The sequence below is a fragment of the Grus americana genome, chromosome 2 (assembly GCF_028858705.1).
Source record: "Grus americana isolate bGruAme1 chromosome 2, bGruAme1.mat, whole genome shotgun sequence".
Lineage (NCBI taxonomy): Eukaryota > Metazoa > Chordata > Aves > Gruiformes > Gruidae > Grus > Grus americana.
In genome coordinates, this window is record NC_072853.1 from 26,496,096 (window position 1) to 26,515,750 (window position 19,655).

General features: G+C 41.9%; 1 protein-coding gene across 1 annotated transcript in view; it reads left to right on the forward strand.

The window, feature by feature from the left end:
* CDH17 (cadherin 17) overlaps nucleotides 1-16,317 on the forward strand; it is a 28,860-nt gene extending 12,543 nt beyond the window's left edge. The window contains exons 9-18 of the mRNA XM_054816236.1: nucleotides 395-545; nucleotides 1,269-1,484; nucleotides 2,769-2,845; nucleotides 4,306-4,497; nucleotides 5,707-5,951; nucleotides 7,494-7,624; nucleotides 8,767-9,003; nucleotides 10,765-10,881; nucleotides 10,987-11,103; nucleotides 15,483-16,317. Coding sequence (XP_054672211.1) covers nucleotides 395-545; nucleotides 1,269-1,484; nucleotides 2,769-2,845; nucleotides 4,306-4,497; nucleotides 5,707-5,951; nucleotides 7,494-7,624; nucleotides 8,767-9,003; nucleotides 10,765-10,881; nucleotides 10,987-11,103; nucleotides 15,483-15,592 — 1,593 coding nt within the window. The 3' untranslated portion in view covers nucleotides 15,593-16,317. The remainder of the gene's footprint in view (nucleotides 1-394; nucleotides 546-1,268; nucleotides 1,485-2,768; nucleotides 2,846-4,305; nucleotides 4,498-5,706; nucleotides 5,952-7,493; nucleotides 7,625-8,766; nucleotides 9,004-10,764; nucleotides 10,882-10,986; nucleotides 11,104-15,482) is intronic.
* The last annotated feature ends 3,338 nt before the right edge of the window (nucleotides 16,318-19,655 follow it).

Consider the following 19,655-nt stretch of genomic DNA (forward strand, 5'->3'; position numbering starts at 1 on the left):
CTTTTAGACAGAAAACCCTCTGTCCCGTTTTGTTCTTGGAGGAAATTTGGGCACAGAATAGGCCACAGATCAGATCTGCTGGAGGAATCCTGTCTCTGTATGTGACAGATGAATTTGCAGTGACAAAAAAGAGACATTCTTGCTTTTCTTGAATTTTTGGAGAGCAAGTTCACAGTGCAGTAAAGTATTCAGGACTATTAAATTCTTTTGAGAACTCAGACCTCAGGCACTAAGGGGTGATGGAAAAGTTCTGAATTAAACAGAGTGAAAATACTGAACAGACATATGAGAGGATATTTCATTCACATGGAACGCTCCCATAGTTACACATTTAAATGCAAAGTATTGTCACAGTAGACATTCAACACATCTGATCTCAATATTTGTATTGCAGTATACTTTCTTTGCGATCACAAAAGATAAAGAGGGAGAACTGGCGGACAAGCCTCTGCAGATTCATGTTATTGTGGAAGACATAAATGACAATCCCCCTGTGTGCCAGCAGGCCCTCACTGTAATTGAAGTTCAAGAAAATGAAGGTGGAGGTAAGAAAACAGCTTCTACTCATTTATATACATCATTCTAGTCCTGTTATTGTTTCCAGCTAGGTGCAAATAAAGCTAGAAATTCTGATCCCAAATTGCTCTCCTAGAGAAATGTTTTCCTGTGCAAATAACCCTGTTGTTTTCACTTCAATAATTCATGTGGAAAGGATTTCAATAACCTGAGAAGGACAGACCCAAGACCATTACTTAAAAGATGCTGTTCCATTTAAAATATAAAATTGCATTTTACCACAACCACAGTTTTGGCCAACTGCTTAGAATGTAAAATGAAAAACACCCCTTTTATTACTAATACAAGAAATACTGCTATAAAAGTGGCACGAGCCCATTTTCCATCATCCAGATGCTCCTCCAGCATGCTGCCTTTAACTTCAATGGACCATTACCGAAATCTGTCCCTAGGTCTTGACATCAGCTATTTGGTTTCAAGGCTGAAGTGTCTGTTGTTCCAGTCACTTCTTCTGATCAAAACATGTAGCCTAGCCCTTTTGAACTGCCCCGAGCCCAAAATAGCTGGTGGGGATGCTAGAGGAAAAACTCCCAGAAGTCAAATGAATGTGTCCATTGCAGTGTTTTCCATGCAGTTGTATTTTTATTGCCCCTCTGCTCTTTGCATTGGTATCACTCCTGTCAGTGTGTACCTCTGTGGAGGAGCAGGACCACTGCATTATCTGACTGATGCTGCTCTCTCCTCTGCCGCAGGAAGTAATATTGGCACCCTGTTTGCTACGGACATGGATGAGGAGGACACCCTTAACTCTCGTGTGCAGTTCAAAATCGCAAGTCAGGATCCTGATGTTCCTGCAAGTAATCTGTTCTTTATTCAGCAAGACACTGGGATTATGCAGTTAACTAGCCGTTCATTAAACAAGCGCATTGCATCCAACTATTCCTTGAAGGTGCTGGTGACAGATGCAGGTATGTAACGACTGCTGTTATACATCAGAATAATTTTGTTCACAGTAACGTTCCCCATGCTCGGTGTCCAAGGAATGAGAGGAGACCTGGAGGATTCACTGGAGAGCACTGAGAGCTGGCTTGCTCTGGTGTGGTACTGGCTTGTTCTCAAGATGCAGGGAGGTTAATCATGATTCATAGTGCAAGTATGGAAGGAAACCAGCTCTAGGGCAGGACATGGATAAATTGTAGAGCTTGTTAACAAGTACTCCAGTACTCCAGTAAGGATTTTCTTCCACAGGGGGAAAAAAAAAAAAATGAAGAGATCATGATTGAGGTTTTCCCCAAAAGTCTTTCAAAGGAACTTACTGAAAAAAATCAAGAAATTAAACACAGCTGCTTAGAGTCCAGATAATGTATTTTAAAAGATCAAGAGCTGACATTAATCTTTAAAAAGAATCTTGTCCCTTATGTAAGTTCACAGGAGTCCTTTGTGGTTCACTGAATGGAAAGGAAATCAAACTCCATGCTAAAGCTTAAAGCTTTGTGCTGGAGTCCCTATAGTCAGGCAAAACTTGTGGATGGAGCAACCGGCATGTAAAGAAAGCAGTGTGACATGTCTGTGAATGAAATAGCACCACTTAGGCAGATGATATGAAAACCTTGCAGAGGGAGAAGCTGGTGATTTGTTTTGGATGCTTATTTGAATTCCATCCAAACAGTTTTGTTTAGAATATTCCTTAACTTTCAACTCATGAAGCACGTCTGTAAAACACTAAAATCCAGCTACATATGAATAGCACATGACCAGACAGAGTATGCTTTTAAAATCACAGACCCCCATTGCTATGGGTGCCCCTGCTCAGGTAGCACTTAGATTTACATAGATCTGAAGTTTAAGTCTGGCTGTAACAAAAATGAGGGTACTGCCTGATGACCCAAGAGGACAAGGTAGCATAACAACCAGCATAACATACTTTTTGACATGCAAAAGTGATATTGAGAAAGCTAACACAATGCATAGCTATCATCATCCTGGTAAAGGGATATGGTTAAAAAAAAGTGAGGGAAATGAAATGGAACAGGGTGGGACAATGCTGAAGAAACCGGGAAGGTAAATAGTAAGATAGAGAGCAAGATTATCACTGACTAAGAGATACTGGAGATCAAGTGCTTCTTGCAACAGCAGGACTTTGCTCAGATTGGGCAATTTGGCAGTGCTCACTTTTGCTCACAATGAACCCTTTTGGAGGAAAGTTATTTTCGGCAGAAGGGTTGCGTGACGTTTGTTCTCTTTCCATGCAGTATTCCAAACAATCTGTGATGTGCAAATACATGTCATCGACATCAATGATCAGATTCCCATCTTTGAAAAATCAGATGTGAGTATTTTTAACACCATTTTTGATGTCCCAATAACTTTTGACAAATGTTTGAGCATACGTTCAATGTGTATAGATTGTCAACAGGAAAATAACCTTTACAGAACAAGTAACAGAGCAATCCAGTAGTGAAAATAAAGGCAAGGTATTGCTGCAAAGCCTGCATAAAAGCTCTATCTAGACAGTGAACAGTAGGACTGACTCATAGTTAATTCTGCAATATAAGGTAATTTGCTCAGTGGAAAACTATGTCTACAGAAAGAAATCATTCTATTAAAGCAGTTTATTCCAGAAATGTAAGCTCTGGAGGGAAAGGGGGAAGAAAAGCCTTTAAAATTAATTAAAATAGCTAAAGGAAAAAAAGCTAACATCTCCCAAGTTCCCTTCCAAATACAATATTAATGTATCCAGAAAAGCCAGAAGGTGAATGGAAATCAAAGGCTCTATTTGCTTTAACCAGATACAGTGGTCCGGTGATCCATGCCCAAACCCATACCTTCTTGCCCTTGGTTCCAGAATGGGTGTCAGGCTCTTGCCTGTTTCTCTGGTGGAGGTGCTGGCATCTGGCAGAGAGACTTGCAGACCTTCCATGACTTCTGCCTGCTGGCCCAAGCCTCCCTGCAGACACTGCAGTGGCTGGAGTGTCTACACTAAGCTCCCACCATACTTGTAGGCAACGTAGGTGGTGGGCTCAGGTGAGCTACCTGGCCCATCGGGTGTAGGCGTCCTCTTGGGGAAGCTGTGTTGGTTTTGGGGCTTTTTTGGGCTGACTGCATTGCCCAGTGCTCTGTTGATAATGGGAGCTTAGACACATGCAGACTAGATGCCTATATAGCAGGCTGTTGACTTTCTCATCTCAAGATCTTAGTCCAGGACCAGGTCTCAGGATGAGACTGCTGGGTCAGGGCACACATCAAACAAGTAAATGGAGCTCGGCTGCTGATGTGGCAAGAGCTTATAGTGCATGGAGCAATTAAATATTTAACAGTCAGTGTCTAGGGTGCTCACTGGGTACAGAGGAGCTGTACTGTCCCTACTGCTGTGAGCATTGCATGAACATGGACTGGTTTCAACAGAGGAGGTAAAAGTGCGGGACTGTTGCTATAGTAGTAGCTTACCACTGTCAGAGATCCCATCACGTTTGATAAAGGTATGGCTAAAAAGGGGGATATAGCAACTTTGCAGAGGGTCTAATGCCCATCTTGCAGCTCTGGGTTCCCCTGGACAGCGAGGTAGCTCACCTGTACTGCTGCAAGGCACTTCACTGATGCTTTTGTACATCTCTCTAACCTGGTTATGTCTCTGCTGAGAAGTGCACCCACAACTTCCTTCCCTCACAGCGCTGCTCTGGGTTAAAATACATCCTTGTGCTTGTGGGTCTCAAGCTTGTTGTAGCGCTCAAGTTTTTATTCGCAGGTGGTGCTTGGTGTGTCATGTTTCAATGATCTCTCTCTCCTCAGTATCACAATGTGACTGTTGCAGAAAGTCTCCCAGTAGGAACAGTGATATTAGAAATTCAAGCTACTGATGGAGACGAGCCTGACACAGGGAGCTCCTACATCATTTACCAAGTGAAGGAAGGAGATCCAAACAACACATTCATCATAGAGACAGATTCTGAAACAAACCGAGGGTTTGTCAAGATTAACAAGGTGAATAGATGGGTTTATTCTTCTCACATATATATATATGTATATTTATCATAAACAGTAACTGCCCTGGTGATGATTTGCGAGGGGGGTGGGTGTGGGTGGGAGTGCTGGCTGGCGGTGGGGTGAGGACCTAAGCATGGTGCAGAATGCAGGAGGCCCCACTCTTGGGCTCAGGTGCTGTGTCTGTGCAGTGCTCAGGCACACCTATCCTCCTGCCTTTGCTGTCCCCTACCCACCCACCAGCAGGTCCCTCCACTGGCTCTGCTGCTGGCCCTTTCTCCAGCAAAGCAGGCTCTGGCCAATGAAGTAGGTCTTTACAGACCATAAAGGAAAAAAATGGCATTATTTGAGTGAACTTGCAGCAGCATTTCTGAAAAGAGAAAGCCAGCTAAATGCTTCCATGGACTGTGGTCGTGGTGGTGATCTGTCAAGGGCCATTGGTCCTCCACCCTGCTGGTGCTCTGGGCCATTGGTGGTTTTTGCAATGGAAGGCGCAAGTGAGATGATGTCAAGATGGAGAGGCAGTTTGCTCCTGCTGAGGCAAACATTAACTGCGATAAAGCCAAGGTCAGCACGTGCTGCAGTGTTGAATGCTGGAGACAGGAATATAAGGAAGACTTTCTGCTGTATCCATGAATTTCAACAGCAACAGTTCTCTCCCTTTGAAATTAGCCTTCTCAAAGGCGCTTGAGCTATAGGTCCAGAAAACCTATCACTCATTTTCCAAGGGGTGACACGTTGTTTGCATCCAGTTCACCTGCCGCTGTCCGGGCCAAGGGCAGGCAGATGCAGCATTTGGTGGACCATCTTCAGGCTCATCCTCAGTGTAATTTTTTCCCAAGGAGGCAATGGTGAGAAACTGCAGTGTAACAAACCTCACGTGACTTCTGTCACCTGGTGGTCACCTGAGGCCTCATACAGAGCTATAAATACTATTGCTGTAAACAGGATATAGTTATTAAACTTAGGCAGGCAGGTGGGAACATTATTAGGAAATGCAGTTGGTGAGGAGGCCTCCAAACTGGCATATGGTTTCATTTAAACTGACCGTTCCAGTGTCATTTTGCTCCTGACAGCTCTCCCTTATTTCATCTGTATCTGGGATGCAATCTCCTCTTTGAGAAGAGGGGGACTTTGTGGTTTCCCATGGGAGCTCCCCATGGCAGTGGGGCCATTGCTTAAAGCACCTTTTTCTTCTAATTTATCCAGGCTCTTGATTTTGAAGCAGCTCCGGTGTACAACCTGGTGATCAGTGCCACAAACCCCGAACCTCTGGTGCCAGACGTGCAGTACAACTCAAGCTCCCTTACCTTGTTTAAAGTTTTCGTGACAAATGTGGATGAGCCACCTGTTTTCCACAAGACACTTTACAAAGCAGAAGTGTCTGAAGACTCTCCTGTCAATTCTGTGGTCATGGCGGTGGAGGCCTATGATCCTGAGGGGGATACTGTACGGTAAAAAAGAGTGACCATGAATTTCCATATCCATAATGCCTTTAACAAATGAGTGAAGCATATGCTGCATACTCCTAGGAACCAGTAGGACAGTAGCTGTTTTTTATGTCATACAAGAAACTGCACAGGGCTTTTTCTCCCCCAAAACACACAACCTGTTGTGAAGCCTGAGTCTATAACCGACAATTCATTCATTTTTTTTTCCAACCTACAAAGACGATGTGCCTGCTTCTGCCGCAGAGGCAAAGTGCTGTGCAAGACAACTCCTGTGCTTGGGAGTGGGATGCAAAACCTCAATCTGGCTTTCAGTAGCCTAACACCAGGTTGTATGGTCAAGTCATGTTGAGTCTCTGCCAGCTCATGGATGTATGCACAGTGCTGTGTTGCATGGTGTAAAAGTACCTTACACAGTAGAGTCAGACAGAAGAATTATTTGTGGCTCTTGCTGCATGATTCCCAGCTTGGATGCTGAACAGATCAACCCAAAGCAAACAATCCTTGAAATTTAACTAAAATTCAACAAAATATCAAGTAGTTAATGGAGCTGCAGAATATGACTGTTAGGCCTCCCATGGATTTTTATTCCCAGAGGTTTCTCATCTGGCTTTCTACTTTCCCCTAACTTTTGGGAACTTAGCATGTTTGGCCTTCTGTCAAACTGGTTTGAAAGTGAGCCATAGAGTCCAGAAACTCTAGGGGATTATGACAGAGACAGATGACAGGAATTCATATTTACATAAACCACATTTCTGCTAAAAAATAGGTTAGAGGACATAAAATAAAAATTATAAAAAGTAAAAGACGTACAAGGATGTCAGCATGCTGTTTTTTATGCCAGGGATACTGAAAGAACAAAAGCGTTGAATGAGAAGGTCAGGTCACATCCACTCAAGCAAATGCCTGTGCCTTAACTGGGTCATATGTTCATGGTTAAATTTGTATAAGTAGATACCCAGAGACCTTGGGGTTTTTTTGAACAATAATATAAAGGCAATTATGTGATGATGCTTAAAGCACTCTCTGTTCCAAAGCTGCCCTGATGGTAATTACAGGCTGCTCCAGACTGACAGCAGATGACCACCGTAGTCTACCTCGGGGTCCTGGCCCCTTGCTGATCCAAAAAAGGGTGCCTGGCTGCACTATTCCCTCTGCCCTCCAGTCTTTGGCTTGTGCCCCCATCAAAAATAAGGCATGGGAGATGTTAATGGGAGAGAGGGACATGGAGTTGGGATAGAGTGCATTTCTGGACCAAAAGCTCAGGAACACCCTAGTTAGGAGGAAGTGAAGTTGCAGTACACACAGTGGTGGTGTTTCCACAGTTCTGCTCTCACTCTTTATTCTCAATGATTTTGGCCTCCCTTCTCTGTCTGTCTCTCCTGGTTGGCTGTAGTATTGGGACTCTTCCAAGAACCCTCTCTTGGAGAACAATTGTGATCAAGCCACTTGCCTAAAATCAGTAAAGAAGTATTTGCTTTGTCAGCATTTTTCCTGATTTGGACTAGTATATGTGATTTTTTTTTTTCCTATTTCTTTCTTCTAAAGATACTCCTTAGAAGGTGATGTGAGGAAATGGCTGAGGATTGATTCAACCACTGGACAGATATACACTGCTTCCACTTTGGATCGAGAACAACAAGAAATTTACACAGTTGAGGTTGTTGCATCAGAGCTAAGTAAGTGATGAAACAATAATACATACACACAGAGGAATCCCCTGCCCTTATTTCTTTATGAGGAATTGTCGTACTTCACACAACTAAATGTGATGTATCCTTAGAAGTATATATTTCTTAAGAATTTAATTTTCTTAAAAGAAATCTTGATGTTGTAGATAATGAGGATTAAAATATCTTTCATGAAGTTAGCTACCAAATGCTGTTATATTTGCTTGAGCCACATGCATATACAGAAGGTTAGAATTTCTTCTGTGTTTTCAACATTAACATTTTCTGCCACTTTTTTGCTCTATAGGTATAAAGATTTGTAGATATGTTTAGCCTTCCTGAAAACATACCCGGAGAGTAACTTGCAACTTTGTAGAGAATTAATTTTATTATGAATAAAACTATTACACTAATTAGCCTGAAATATATTAGGGCTCCTAGTTCCAGCCATTAGAATCTTTCAAATAGTCCATCTGGGGAGATTTCATTACTTGATTTACACTGAATAGGGGTTAAAAACTCTGGACTATATCTGATTGAATGAGGTATAAATCTAGATTGCCCTTATTAAGCACAGATAAACAATAATGCTGGCCACTGTTTTGGGGCATATGGCTTACGATGCAGTTCCTGTATGTTAGGAAAAAGGAATGCTTCCTCGAGCACCAAGATGGAGCAGGGCTGTTCCTGCAGGAGCAGGCTGGAGAAATGACAGGGCTCTTAAAGCTCTTCTTGGGCCCTTTGTCTCGGCCCCAAGGCAGAATATTGACTTGCATTTCCTATATATAGAAGAGAGACGGGAAACTTAAGGAATTTCATGCTTAAGAGAATGCTCCAAAGAGCACCGGTCACCTTGGATGTGACTGCTTACCAGATATGGGTGTGACTGCTTACTAGATACGATGGTCTATCTGCCTCCATTCACTTGCTAGTGTTCTGTAGTTAGCAAGAGTTGGGGATAAATAAACCATAATTTTTAAAAAGTGGTGGCAGCTACCACGAGTCCCTCAGGACCTCCTGAGACCTTACCTCTGCAATCTGCCAACAGAATACCACCTCCCACTGCCTGCCTTATGGTGTACCTGTATGCAACAACCCAGCCTGTAAGTCCAGGATGTCCGTGTAACTTTGCATTCTGTTAAACTCTACAGATAATGCAGCTCAGAAATCCAAAACAACCTTTATACTACATTTACGTGATGTGAATGACAACCCGCCACGGTTAGCTATGGATTATCCTCCTTTCTTCTGCTACCCGCTCAGTGGAGGAGAGCGAACTTTAATTCAAGCTACTGATGATGATGAACAGCGGTATTTTTCAACATTAACTTTTTCTCTTGTGGATGGTATGAATACACAAAATAATTGGGAAATCTCAAAAGTCAATGGTAAGTTAATAAAGCTATTCTTATAATAGTATGGGACTCTTTAAATGCTCTGGGAAGTATAAAGAAATATTCAATTTCTTTTCATTCTTACTATTGCATATCAAGTATTCCAGGTAGAAAAAAATTAAGTTGTTGAGAAATTACATGCATTTTGGCATGCAAAAGGAAGTTGTGCCTCCCCAACCAAATGGACTTCTTTGAAGGGGGTCAGTAAGTACATGGATAAGTGCTTGGCCAATAGAGACTGTCTGAATTCCTAAAAGATGTTTGATGAAATGTCCCACGAGAGAAAGTTGGGTTGCCACAATGTGAAAGGGAGAAGATTTGAAAGGATAAATAATAACTTAAAATTCAGGAGTTGGAGTAAATGGTCAGCTCTTGCAATGAAGGGACTTCATGTGTGGTTTTCCAAAAGGTTTTTTGTTAGACTTGTGTAGTTCAGTAAATATGAGTGTGCAATGAGGAGGCAAAGTTTACTCATTATACAAAGTCATTTGAGTAGGAACCAAGTGTGAAGAATTGCAGAACATCCTTGCAAGACTGAATTGGTTGAACAATAAAATAGCAGATTCAACTGAACCCCAGATTCTCAAATTCACATCAAATCATGGCTGCAGAGCTGGCCATTATGGGTCAGTAGTGAGACCTGTAAGCAGTTCCATGAAAATGTGAGATCAAATTATCAGTAGTGTTCAGAAAATCACATCAAATATTGGGAATTACTAGGAAATGACTAGAGAAGAAATCAGAGAACATCATTATGCCCCTGTATAAATCCATGATTTGTTCAAATCTTGAAGACTGATCTCTCCATCTCCAAAGAGATGCAGTAGAACTGAAAACAGGTTCAGATACAGCAACAGGGATAATCAGAGTTATCGAGTAGCCTGATATAAGGAAGTGTATGGAAGCAGCAAAGTAAGCTACTACTTTTTAGCTTGGAAGAGAGTAGGGGGAAAAATACAATACAGGTCTATAAAATCATGAATGCTATGGTCAGGGTGGCCAGAGGTTCATTGTTTGCCCTCTCTTCCAGTACACAAACCTGGTAGCCTCAAATGAAGCTTATGGGAGTTATTTCCAGTGCAGATAAAAGGAGAAGGTAGTTGACTGTGGAACTTGTTGCCACTGGGTGTTGTATATGTAGAAAGTTTCTACAAGTTCAAAGCAAGAAATTACATCTTGCTCAAGAAGTGCCTGAACTGAAAATGGTTGAAGGCTGGGAGAGTGTTAGGAGAAAATAAAATACATACTTTTTTATTGCAATCTCCACTTATTCTAGAGGCAAGATACTGTCATTGATAGACCTTTGGTCTGATCCTAATGGCTATTATAGTCTTATTTTTCCAAGTTTTAAAGAGTCTTAGATGTGACAGTGTAAGTGCACTAGAAGGATGGTCTGTCCTCCTAAGGTAGCTTGGGAACAATTTAAGTTGGTTATGGCTTCTATGAGTATAGGGGGATATTCTTGGTTTAGATGTGATGCTATGAGTGTAACACTACCCAAGATCAGATTTGGCCTGCTGTAGAAATTAGGAAGGAAGTGCTCTGACCATATGATGCTGAAGGACAGACTAGGCATTCAGATGGTCCCTTTTGACTTCATGTCTGCAAACCAATGAGGCCTGGTAAGACATGGGGGAAAACAGGAACTATCATGATGTACAAAACAGCCTTAAAAAAGAGCATTTGCAGCTGGTATGAATGTTGACTTAAATTTCTCTCTTGTGCTGACATGAATGTCTCATTTCCTACTTACAGCTACTCATGCTTACCTCTCTCCAAAACATGTTAACTTTGAAGAAAAGGTGTATAATGTTCCAGTAATAATTAATGACAATGGAAGACCACCTTTGGAAAGAAAAGTGGATCTTGCAGGTATACTATGTACAGAACTACTTATTGCAAGATAACAGTTACACTTACAAATAATCAGCTGGACTACTAAATTTCTCATTAATCTCATGGCATTTCTTTTTGCAGTACACATCTGCAAGTGTTCAAGTGAAAAGTCATGTTTTATTGAAGTACAGCGTGACCACTCCTGGCCAAGTGTTGGCAAGGCAGTTGGGATTCTTATTGGGGTCCTGCTCATTATTGGTAAGTCAGTTTTGCTTGGTTGATATGAAACCAAGTCGCTGAGATATGATGGTGCTGCTGCATTTCTGACACTGATTCACTTGTTGGGTGAAGAGATGTCATGAATGTTGCAGAATGAGCAAAAGAGGTAAGATCTCATGATTGTGTATCATGATTGCTGCAAACTTGTAAGTTTTTGGTCATAAGAATACCTTTCTTTGGCCTGTGCTTCTGCATGCATGGACAATGGCACAGCAAGCAGCTATGACAGAAGAAAATGCTGTACTTGTAGCATATTGTCAATTCATTGCTACCTACTGTCTTTTCCCTGTCAAGGAAGGGATTGGAGCCTCGTCTTGGCCTTCCAGATTGTGGTGAAAATAGCGAGGCATCCAGGGATGTCATGCTTACAATATTTGTATCTGTAGCTTACAATTATGATTTTATTCACCTATTTCAGCTTCGTAGGTTTCCATTTTCCATATGGACAATTGCTTTGAGCTGTGGGAAGCTGGCATTTACATGAACATGAACAAAGTACAGTTATATTGTGAAGTGGTAGTGCACAGTATTACGTTCTTATAGGCATGAGCTGATGCAACTTCAAGAAGTAGCTTTAAACTTTTCCCAAAACAAGACAAAATGGTTTTTTTGGTATTAGGATAGGATAAAATAGAATGGAATGGAGTGGAATGGAATGGAATGGAATAGAATAGAATAGAATAGAATAGTTCCAGTTGGAAGGGACCTACAATGATCATCTAGTCCAACTGCCTGACCACTTCAAGGCTGACCAAAAGTTACAGCATGTTGTTAAGAGCATTGTCCAAATGCCTCTTAAACATGGACAGGCTTGGGGCATCGACCACCTCTCTAGGAAGCCTATTCCAGAGTTTGACCACCCTCTTGGTAAAGAAATGCATCCTAACCTCCAGTCTGAACCTCCCCTAGAGCAGCTTTGAACCATTCCCACGCGTCCTGTCACTGGATCCCACGGAGAAGAGATCAGCACCTCCCTCTCCACATCCCCTCCTCAGGAAGCTGTAGAGAGCAACGAAGTCGCCCTCAGCCTCCTTTTCTCCAAATTGGGCAAGCACAAAGTCCTTAGCCATTCCTCACAGGACATTCCTTCCAGCCCTTTCACCAGCTTTGTTGATCTCCTCTGGACAGATTCAAGTCCCTTCACATCCTCCTTAAAGTGTATGGCCCAGAACTGCACACAGTGCCCAAGGTGAGGCTGCACCAATGCTGAATGCAGCAGGATAATCACCTCTCTTGACCAGCTGGTCATGCTGTGTTTGATGCACCCCAGGATGCAGTTTGCCCTCTTGGCTGCCAGGGCACACTGCTGACTCATATTGAGCCTGCTGTTGAGCAGCATCCCCAGGTCCCTTTCTGCAGGGCTGCTCTCCAGCCTCACCTCTCCTCACAATTTATACTTGTGCCTGGTGTTACTCCATCCCAGGTGCAGGATCCAGCATTTTGACTTGTTAAATTTCATGCCATTAATAATTGCCCAATGCTCCAATCTATCTAGATCTCTCTAGAAGGCATCTTATCCCTCAAGAGAGTCAACAGCACCTCCTAGTTTGGTATCATCAGCAAGCTTGCTAATGGTGCATTCAACTCCTGCATCCAGATCATTGATAAATATGTTGAACAGAGCTGGCCCTAGAATTAAGTCCTGAGGAACACTGCTGGTGACAGGTCGCCAGCCAGATGTACCCCCATTCACTACAACCTGTTGAGCTCTGCCCTTCAGCCAGTTCTTCACCCAGCGGACTGCGAACCTGCTCATCCCACAGTTGGACAGCTTGTCCAGAAGGATGCTGTGAGGAACAATATCAAAAGCCTTACTAAAATCCAGAAAAACTACATCCACCACCTTCTCTTCATCCACTAGGCAGGTGACCTTATCACAGAAGTATATCAAATGAGTTAAACAGGACTTTTCCTTTCTGAACCCATGTTGACTGTTCCTGATGATTGCATTGTCCTTTAAATGCCTTTCAGTACTACCCAATATGATCTTCTCAATATTGTTTTCCAGGAAGTGAGGTTAGACTAACAGGTCTGTAGTTCCCTGGGTCTTCCCTGACACCCTTTTTGTAGATTGGAATAACACTGGCTAGCTTCCAGTCAGCAGGGACCTTCCCAGACTCCCAAGACATTTGGTAGATGATTGAGAGGGGTCCTGCCGTAACATCCTCTGGCTTCTTCAGTATTCTTTTTATCGACGTAAGTGCAAAAGTAGCGAGGATGATTGTTGATGGGATCCAGTTCCCTAGGAAGTGAAGAGCAAGAAGAATTCAGTGCTCAGTCCCGTGTGATTTTTGAATGTGCTGGTCACAAGAACCAGACTGGGAAACTGTGACTCAGCTGCAGAGAGGGGAGGGAGTGTGAAAGACCCATGGAAAAAAATCAAAGAAAAAGAATTAAATACATTACAGACCTCATATTCAAAAGAGTTGGATTAAATTAGAGGATAAAAGGGAAAAAACTCAAGAACTTATGTAAGTTAACCATTACTTAAATTCTAAAAAAAAAGAGAATGAGCCCCCAAGAACAAGTTGAGTACCTAAAAGGACAAAGTTCTGTGTTGATTTTCTTTTGTCATACACAAACCCCTAAAGCAAGAGAAAGTGCTGATGCATATGTGATGCATATGTGTTTGTCTTTTGAAGACAAAAAGAGAAAAAAAAATTCAAAGAAATTAAAATGGGAGCCATACTCAGATCATGCGATTGACAGAGAAACCCCTCAAACTGAATCTTTTTCTTCTCTGTTCAAGCTTCTCCCATCACTTATTTCTGCACCATGTCTTAGTCTGATCCCTCACTTAGTACAGTGTCATGTTTAAGTGAAAATTTTGTTGGATAACTGATTAAAGATGTTTTCATTACAAGAGAGCTGGTCAGCTTCAGAGAGCACAGCAAAAGTTGCTACTGCTTTATGACTTTTAAAAAACACTGTGTATGTAGCTCATAAAAGATTTTTAAAAGAATTCCTGAAGTGAATATGCAGGTTTTTTCAATAACAAGTTTTTTTCACTGTAAAGGCAAAATCAGATGATAGCCTCTCAGGTGGATTTAACAGGGATCAGATATAGACAAGGGAAAAACAATGAGAAGTATCTAAAGATTTTATGAAACCTGGGTAGATTACAAACATTGAGTTTGGCCTGGAAGCTCAGGAGATATGACCATAAAAATAGTCATCTCCTGGGGGCCTGTCTGACACCAGAATGAATTCCCACATGGGCTAAGGACTCTCTCAGACCTCAGTGCCTTTCGTTCCAAGACCACAGATCCTCTCTAGTCTTACTTTCTCTAAAAGAAATGCAGAGCATAGACACTGGAAAACAAAATACAACAAAACAAAAAATACACCCCAAACCCTCAGCCCTCAGCCAATCCATTCTGATGGGAAAAACTCTTTTCATTGAGACAAAATGTCTCTCTCCTGGAAGGTATTTTTCCCACTGAGAAGAGGGTGGGAGAACAAATATCATGTGGCAGGTACTAGGTATGTTCCTTGATTAACTACTCAGATACAACAAATATGAATGTAAAATAAGAACAACTACAGAACAGGTATTTAGAGCAATGAATTGGGCAACGGGGCTTGCTGAGCACTCCTATATACTTCAGGAAAGGAACAAAGAGATGTTGAAAGTGATAGATAATCCAACACTGATGAAGAGAAAATTAATTTACATACAGTTTAACAAGATCATCATGATTTTAAAAGATCAAATATACATACACACACATAATATGCATATTTGATGCATATATACACATATATATGTATATATGCACATGAAGACATCTAGACACCTTAGATTGGATATGACAAGTGATGATAAAGGGTATAAGCACTTCTAATCCAGGCCAGAAGAAAATCTCTGTCATTCTCAGCCATAAATGCACAAATCTCTGGGGTCCCTCAGCTGTTCCTAACAGATACCAAGGAGTTCCTGAAGAACAGTTCTGCTGTCAGTAGTCTCAGCTTTGCTGTGACAGAATTGCCATTCCATTGGGGGAAAAAAAAAAAAACAACCCAACCAAAAAAAGGACTACAATTCAACACGACAAATCACTGCTCAAAGGGAGGGGGCCTAAAAAAGACACTTTGCCATCCGGTCAGATCCTAGAGGAGAAGTTCTCCCTTGGGGGAAGTCTCCTGAGCCCTGAGGCATCTGATCCTGCCCACCAGTGCCTCAGGTCCCTGAACGTGCTGTTGGTCTAACGCTGCATAGTCATTCCCCAAAGCCGTTTGCTTCTGTTCAAGAGGTAAAGCAGTATGGATATTACAGAGTGGGTGTCAGATCCTTTGCTGAAATACCTTTTCAGAAAGTTTTCTCTCCCCCATACTGATGAGTGTTCTCTGTTTTTCAGGTTTCATTATAGGGGCTGTATTTTTCCACATGAAACACAAACAGAAAAATGAAAAAAAAAGCCATCAGAAAGATGTAAAGGATAAGTCTGAACTCAATAGTCTGGCTTAATGACTGTTTCCTCAAGAGACAAAAATATCCTTTGGGTTGGGAAGGAACGAGCTTTGTAGCTCCCAAAGCCCAGAAGCATACTATCACAAACTGAGGATACAAACATTCAAAAGCAGGCTCCCAGGGTTTTGTCCTCACTTTTGTAGGCAATACTATTCAGTCATGAAACAAAAAACATATGCACACTTCAGCAGCAGCCATTAGTAAGAATATCAGCTTTGACTGAAGTGCTAACTCGTGACACCACCAAATGCTGAGCTCCTGCAAGGATCAATACATGGGACCAGCCTTCTTTGTTTGGCAGCTGAAGTAAATATGGAGTTTCTGGAGGACTACATTTTATCTAACTGCACATCTTTGGCTCTTTCCATCTCAATAAGTTACTGAATAGCAGAATGGGGAATAAAGGCCTGTGCTACATTTGAAGATGTCCCATGAAGTTACAGGAATCTCTCTAACTCTCAGCAAAGGAGCTCCCAAACTTACTGCAATCTGTAATCTGCCCTGAGTCATGCCTGCTTACATTCTGCTGGTGAATTTGTGCTAGCAATATTCACTAGCAATGTGACATTTCAGTTTTTCATTTTTGCTATCCACAGAGTATAACCAGTTTGTGAAGCACCATGGCCTTTCATTACAGTTTCTAAGTTAAAAAACACACACTGAGTCACGTGGAATTCGGTAATGTGCTGTTTTATCATACTGCTTCGAATATTGCTCTTGCCCCTTTCGCATTGGATAAGAATAAAAATGTTCTTTAAAGGTTTTACTGTTGGCTTATTTTATTTAAAAAAAAAAAAAGAGTGCATGAAAGCAAACCATTGCTGCTTGGTTATTTATTGTATTTAACCCTCACTTTTGCATAATACAGATTAAAAATGGCTCTCAGGCCAGAATGATACATGTCCGGCTGATTCAAGATGCAATGATTGCTGAAGGCACTTGTATCTTGGTTTCAGTAAAATGTATTTGAGCCCAGGATGACACTCAGAGAAGGAAAGCCTTTCTCCTGACAGCATGCCTATAGAAGGGCATTTTTGGTGGCAGTTTGAGGGAGGCTTTTCTTTTAAGCTATAAATAAAAGCTGACAAATATTGTGTTAAACTGAAAAGACAATATACTTCTGAAAACACTGAAGAAAAGGTCATATGGAAAAGAGTATGTTTGTTTACGCAGGATTTTTTTAATAGCTTTTGCATGCAGCGCAGAACTAGAAAGAAAAGAGCACTTTTTTGGTAGTATTGCATTATAATAGGTTTTCCTAGAATGCTGCCAGCAAAAACTTTGCTTTTGGGCTTCAGTGACACATCCCAATTGTTGTACCTCTTACCCCAGCTTCCCCAGCTCTTGGAGCTCTATTAGTTGCTGTGGGGCTCACTGCTGGAATGTATTTATTTTATGATGGGAATGCAATCCATTATATTTGGAAAGTATGACATTCAGTTACGTCAGTGTGTCCAGGGATTGGGATTAGTATATTGTTTTATAAATAAAGGAGCCAAAGTTCAGGAGTTGTTGTACTTGTGTGTACCAATACAGCTTTATCTGAAGATAGGGAAAATGTGCAGAAGTTCCCCATTGCTTTATCTCCCTGACCTCTCTTTTTGTTGGCTAATTTTACCGAAATGCATCTGCTATTTTCAACAGTTTATTTTCTGGTGAGGGTCAAAAAATTTCTTGTCTTATTTACCTACATTCATGACTGGTTTGATGGCAGGACCTTATCCTTTTCCTCAGCCTACAGAGGCATTGCTGCAATTTTTTGTATCTCACGGGGTAATTCACTTAGACTGGTGGGTAGCAGAGTTTCCAGAACAAAGAAAAAAGTCCCCCCTCCTTGGGGTCTTGACCACTTCTTCAATCTTGAATACTTTCAGTCTTGGTGCATCAAAGCTCATTAATCTACAAAAAGTGGTTCACGTGTGGTAGGAGAGGTCTCGATGAAACGTCCTCGGGGTGCTCCCTCTCTGGTAGCTGCCCTGGGTGAGCATCTCCAGGGGCTGAGCAGGTTTTCCCTGCTGCTGCCATGACCCCCTGACAGCCCATGCTCTTGCCTGGAGCAGAGCACAGCCAGGACCTGCAGCACCCTGACTGCCTCACCCCACCGCCAACCTGCATCCCTTTCCCAGCCCCACTTGCCCAAAGTCCCCTGCACTCGAGGGATGTGTCATGTCCATGCTTGCACAGGCACTAGATAAGCAATGCAGCTGATAGCTAACCTGTGGCTGGGGCATGAGGCACTTCTTAGTGCTTCTTGTACTGTGAATTAGTCCTACCCTCAAAAAAAAAAAAAAAAAGAAAAAAACCACATTTATAACCCTGCCACAAATAGTCTCATTTTCTTCACCCTCCTCCTGCCTGCCTGCCTGCCAGGACTTCACCCCCAGCCCTCCAGGGGTTTATTTAACCCAGTCCTGCTCTGGCTCCTCCAGCCGTTCAGTCTCTTTTGGGAGCCAGACAAAAGCTCTCACCCAGCCTTAACCCTTGCCCTGCAGCAGACTGCTGCCCCTGGCCTTCTTTCCAGAGGACAAATTCCATTTTCTTTGGGTCTCTGGAGAGGAAGAGAAGCAATACTTATTATTGTTCCTTCCCACCATGCTTCCCACCGGCCCCAGCTGGTTCCCAGGTTCCTGCAGGAGCTGCAGATACTAGGATGTTTTGCCTTGTACATTACATTTTGCTCTGAATTCAGTTTTTAAAGTATGAGCACTTCTTTTTGAGCTCCTCAAATTCTTGTCAATGTCTGTTAGTCACTGCATCTTCCAAAGTAGTTTCATGGACACTTCTTGGTAATAACTAACACCACATAAACTGCACTTTGCATGTAAAAGTATAAAGATATAGACAACATTGAAAATAAAATTTAGTACAAACCTCAAAAAAATAGTTCTCAGAAGTTGGCCACATTAATTTTTTAAACAACTTTGAAATATGTTTTTAATGCTTAAATAATAGATATGTCATACCAACATTATTTACACATGTACATGACTCACTACAAAGAAACTAGTAAAGTCTGCAAGCATTAAAACTGAGTTAGTACTTTCAATGCATGATACTTTAAAGAAAACAGTAGAAGACCTAAGCCTCTCCTACTTTATATTCACAAGTTATTAGAACAACTTTATACATTAATAGCAGAAGGACAAATTTTGAAAACAGTGTTGATGGCTTTGGACTCCATTTACAACCTTTCTGCCAAAAACAATATCACACAAGAAGTCCAGTGATGAAATCTGCTGAGAATATGTCCTCTGGCAAGGTTCCTTTCCATGGCTCCTCCTCCAAGCATGCAACATCTCATTACAAGGTTCACAGATAGCAAAAGATGTTTCAGTGCTTTCTAATTCTTTTTTACAAGATTAGAGACTTATCAGGGGTTTGATTATCTCCAGGATTAATGACAAAGATTAATTAAACTGTCATTATGTCTATTTTTCAACGCTTTTGTAAATATAAACTTGAAAAGTATGAACAAGATTTTTATCCGGGTTTATAGAATGAATGCCACAGAATGGCAGCTCTTGGAGAAAAAAAAGTGTCCTTAATCCACATTTTGAAGTATAGTTCATCAGCTCTGCTTGCACGATCAAACACACAAGGCTGTATCCACCACTCATAGCTACTGCTGTGCCTGTTCCTGGGGATGAAGATAAGGTAGCCACCATGGTGGTGGGTGGGCAGGGCTGCATGCCAGCAGCATGGCTGGGACTGTGGTGCTGTCCGGCCAGCTGGAGCCACTGGCACTAGCAGAGAGGCAGACTCCCTCCAGATAGCATGGGACATCTCTACCTGGGGAACGCAGGGAGAAGTGTGTCTTCACCCGTAAAGCAGCTCCATAGTGAGTTGTGCTGTTGGGGTAGGCAAGCATCACATGGAGGAGCACAGAGGGCACTTCAGCAGGATTAGGAAGCTGACTTGGAAAAGGGAACTGATCGGCTTTGGCTGAAAGAGGATGGATGCTCCCATTCCCTCTGTGTAGCTGCTAATCCTAGATACACCTCACTAGGAGTTTGAGAAGACTTTACTTAAAAGAAGAAAAAAACCAAGCATGTTTATTCCT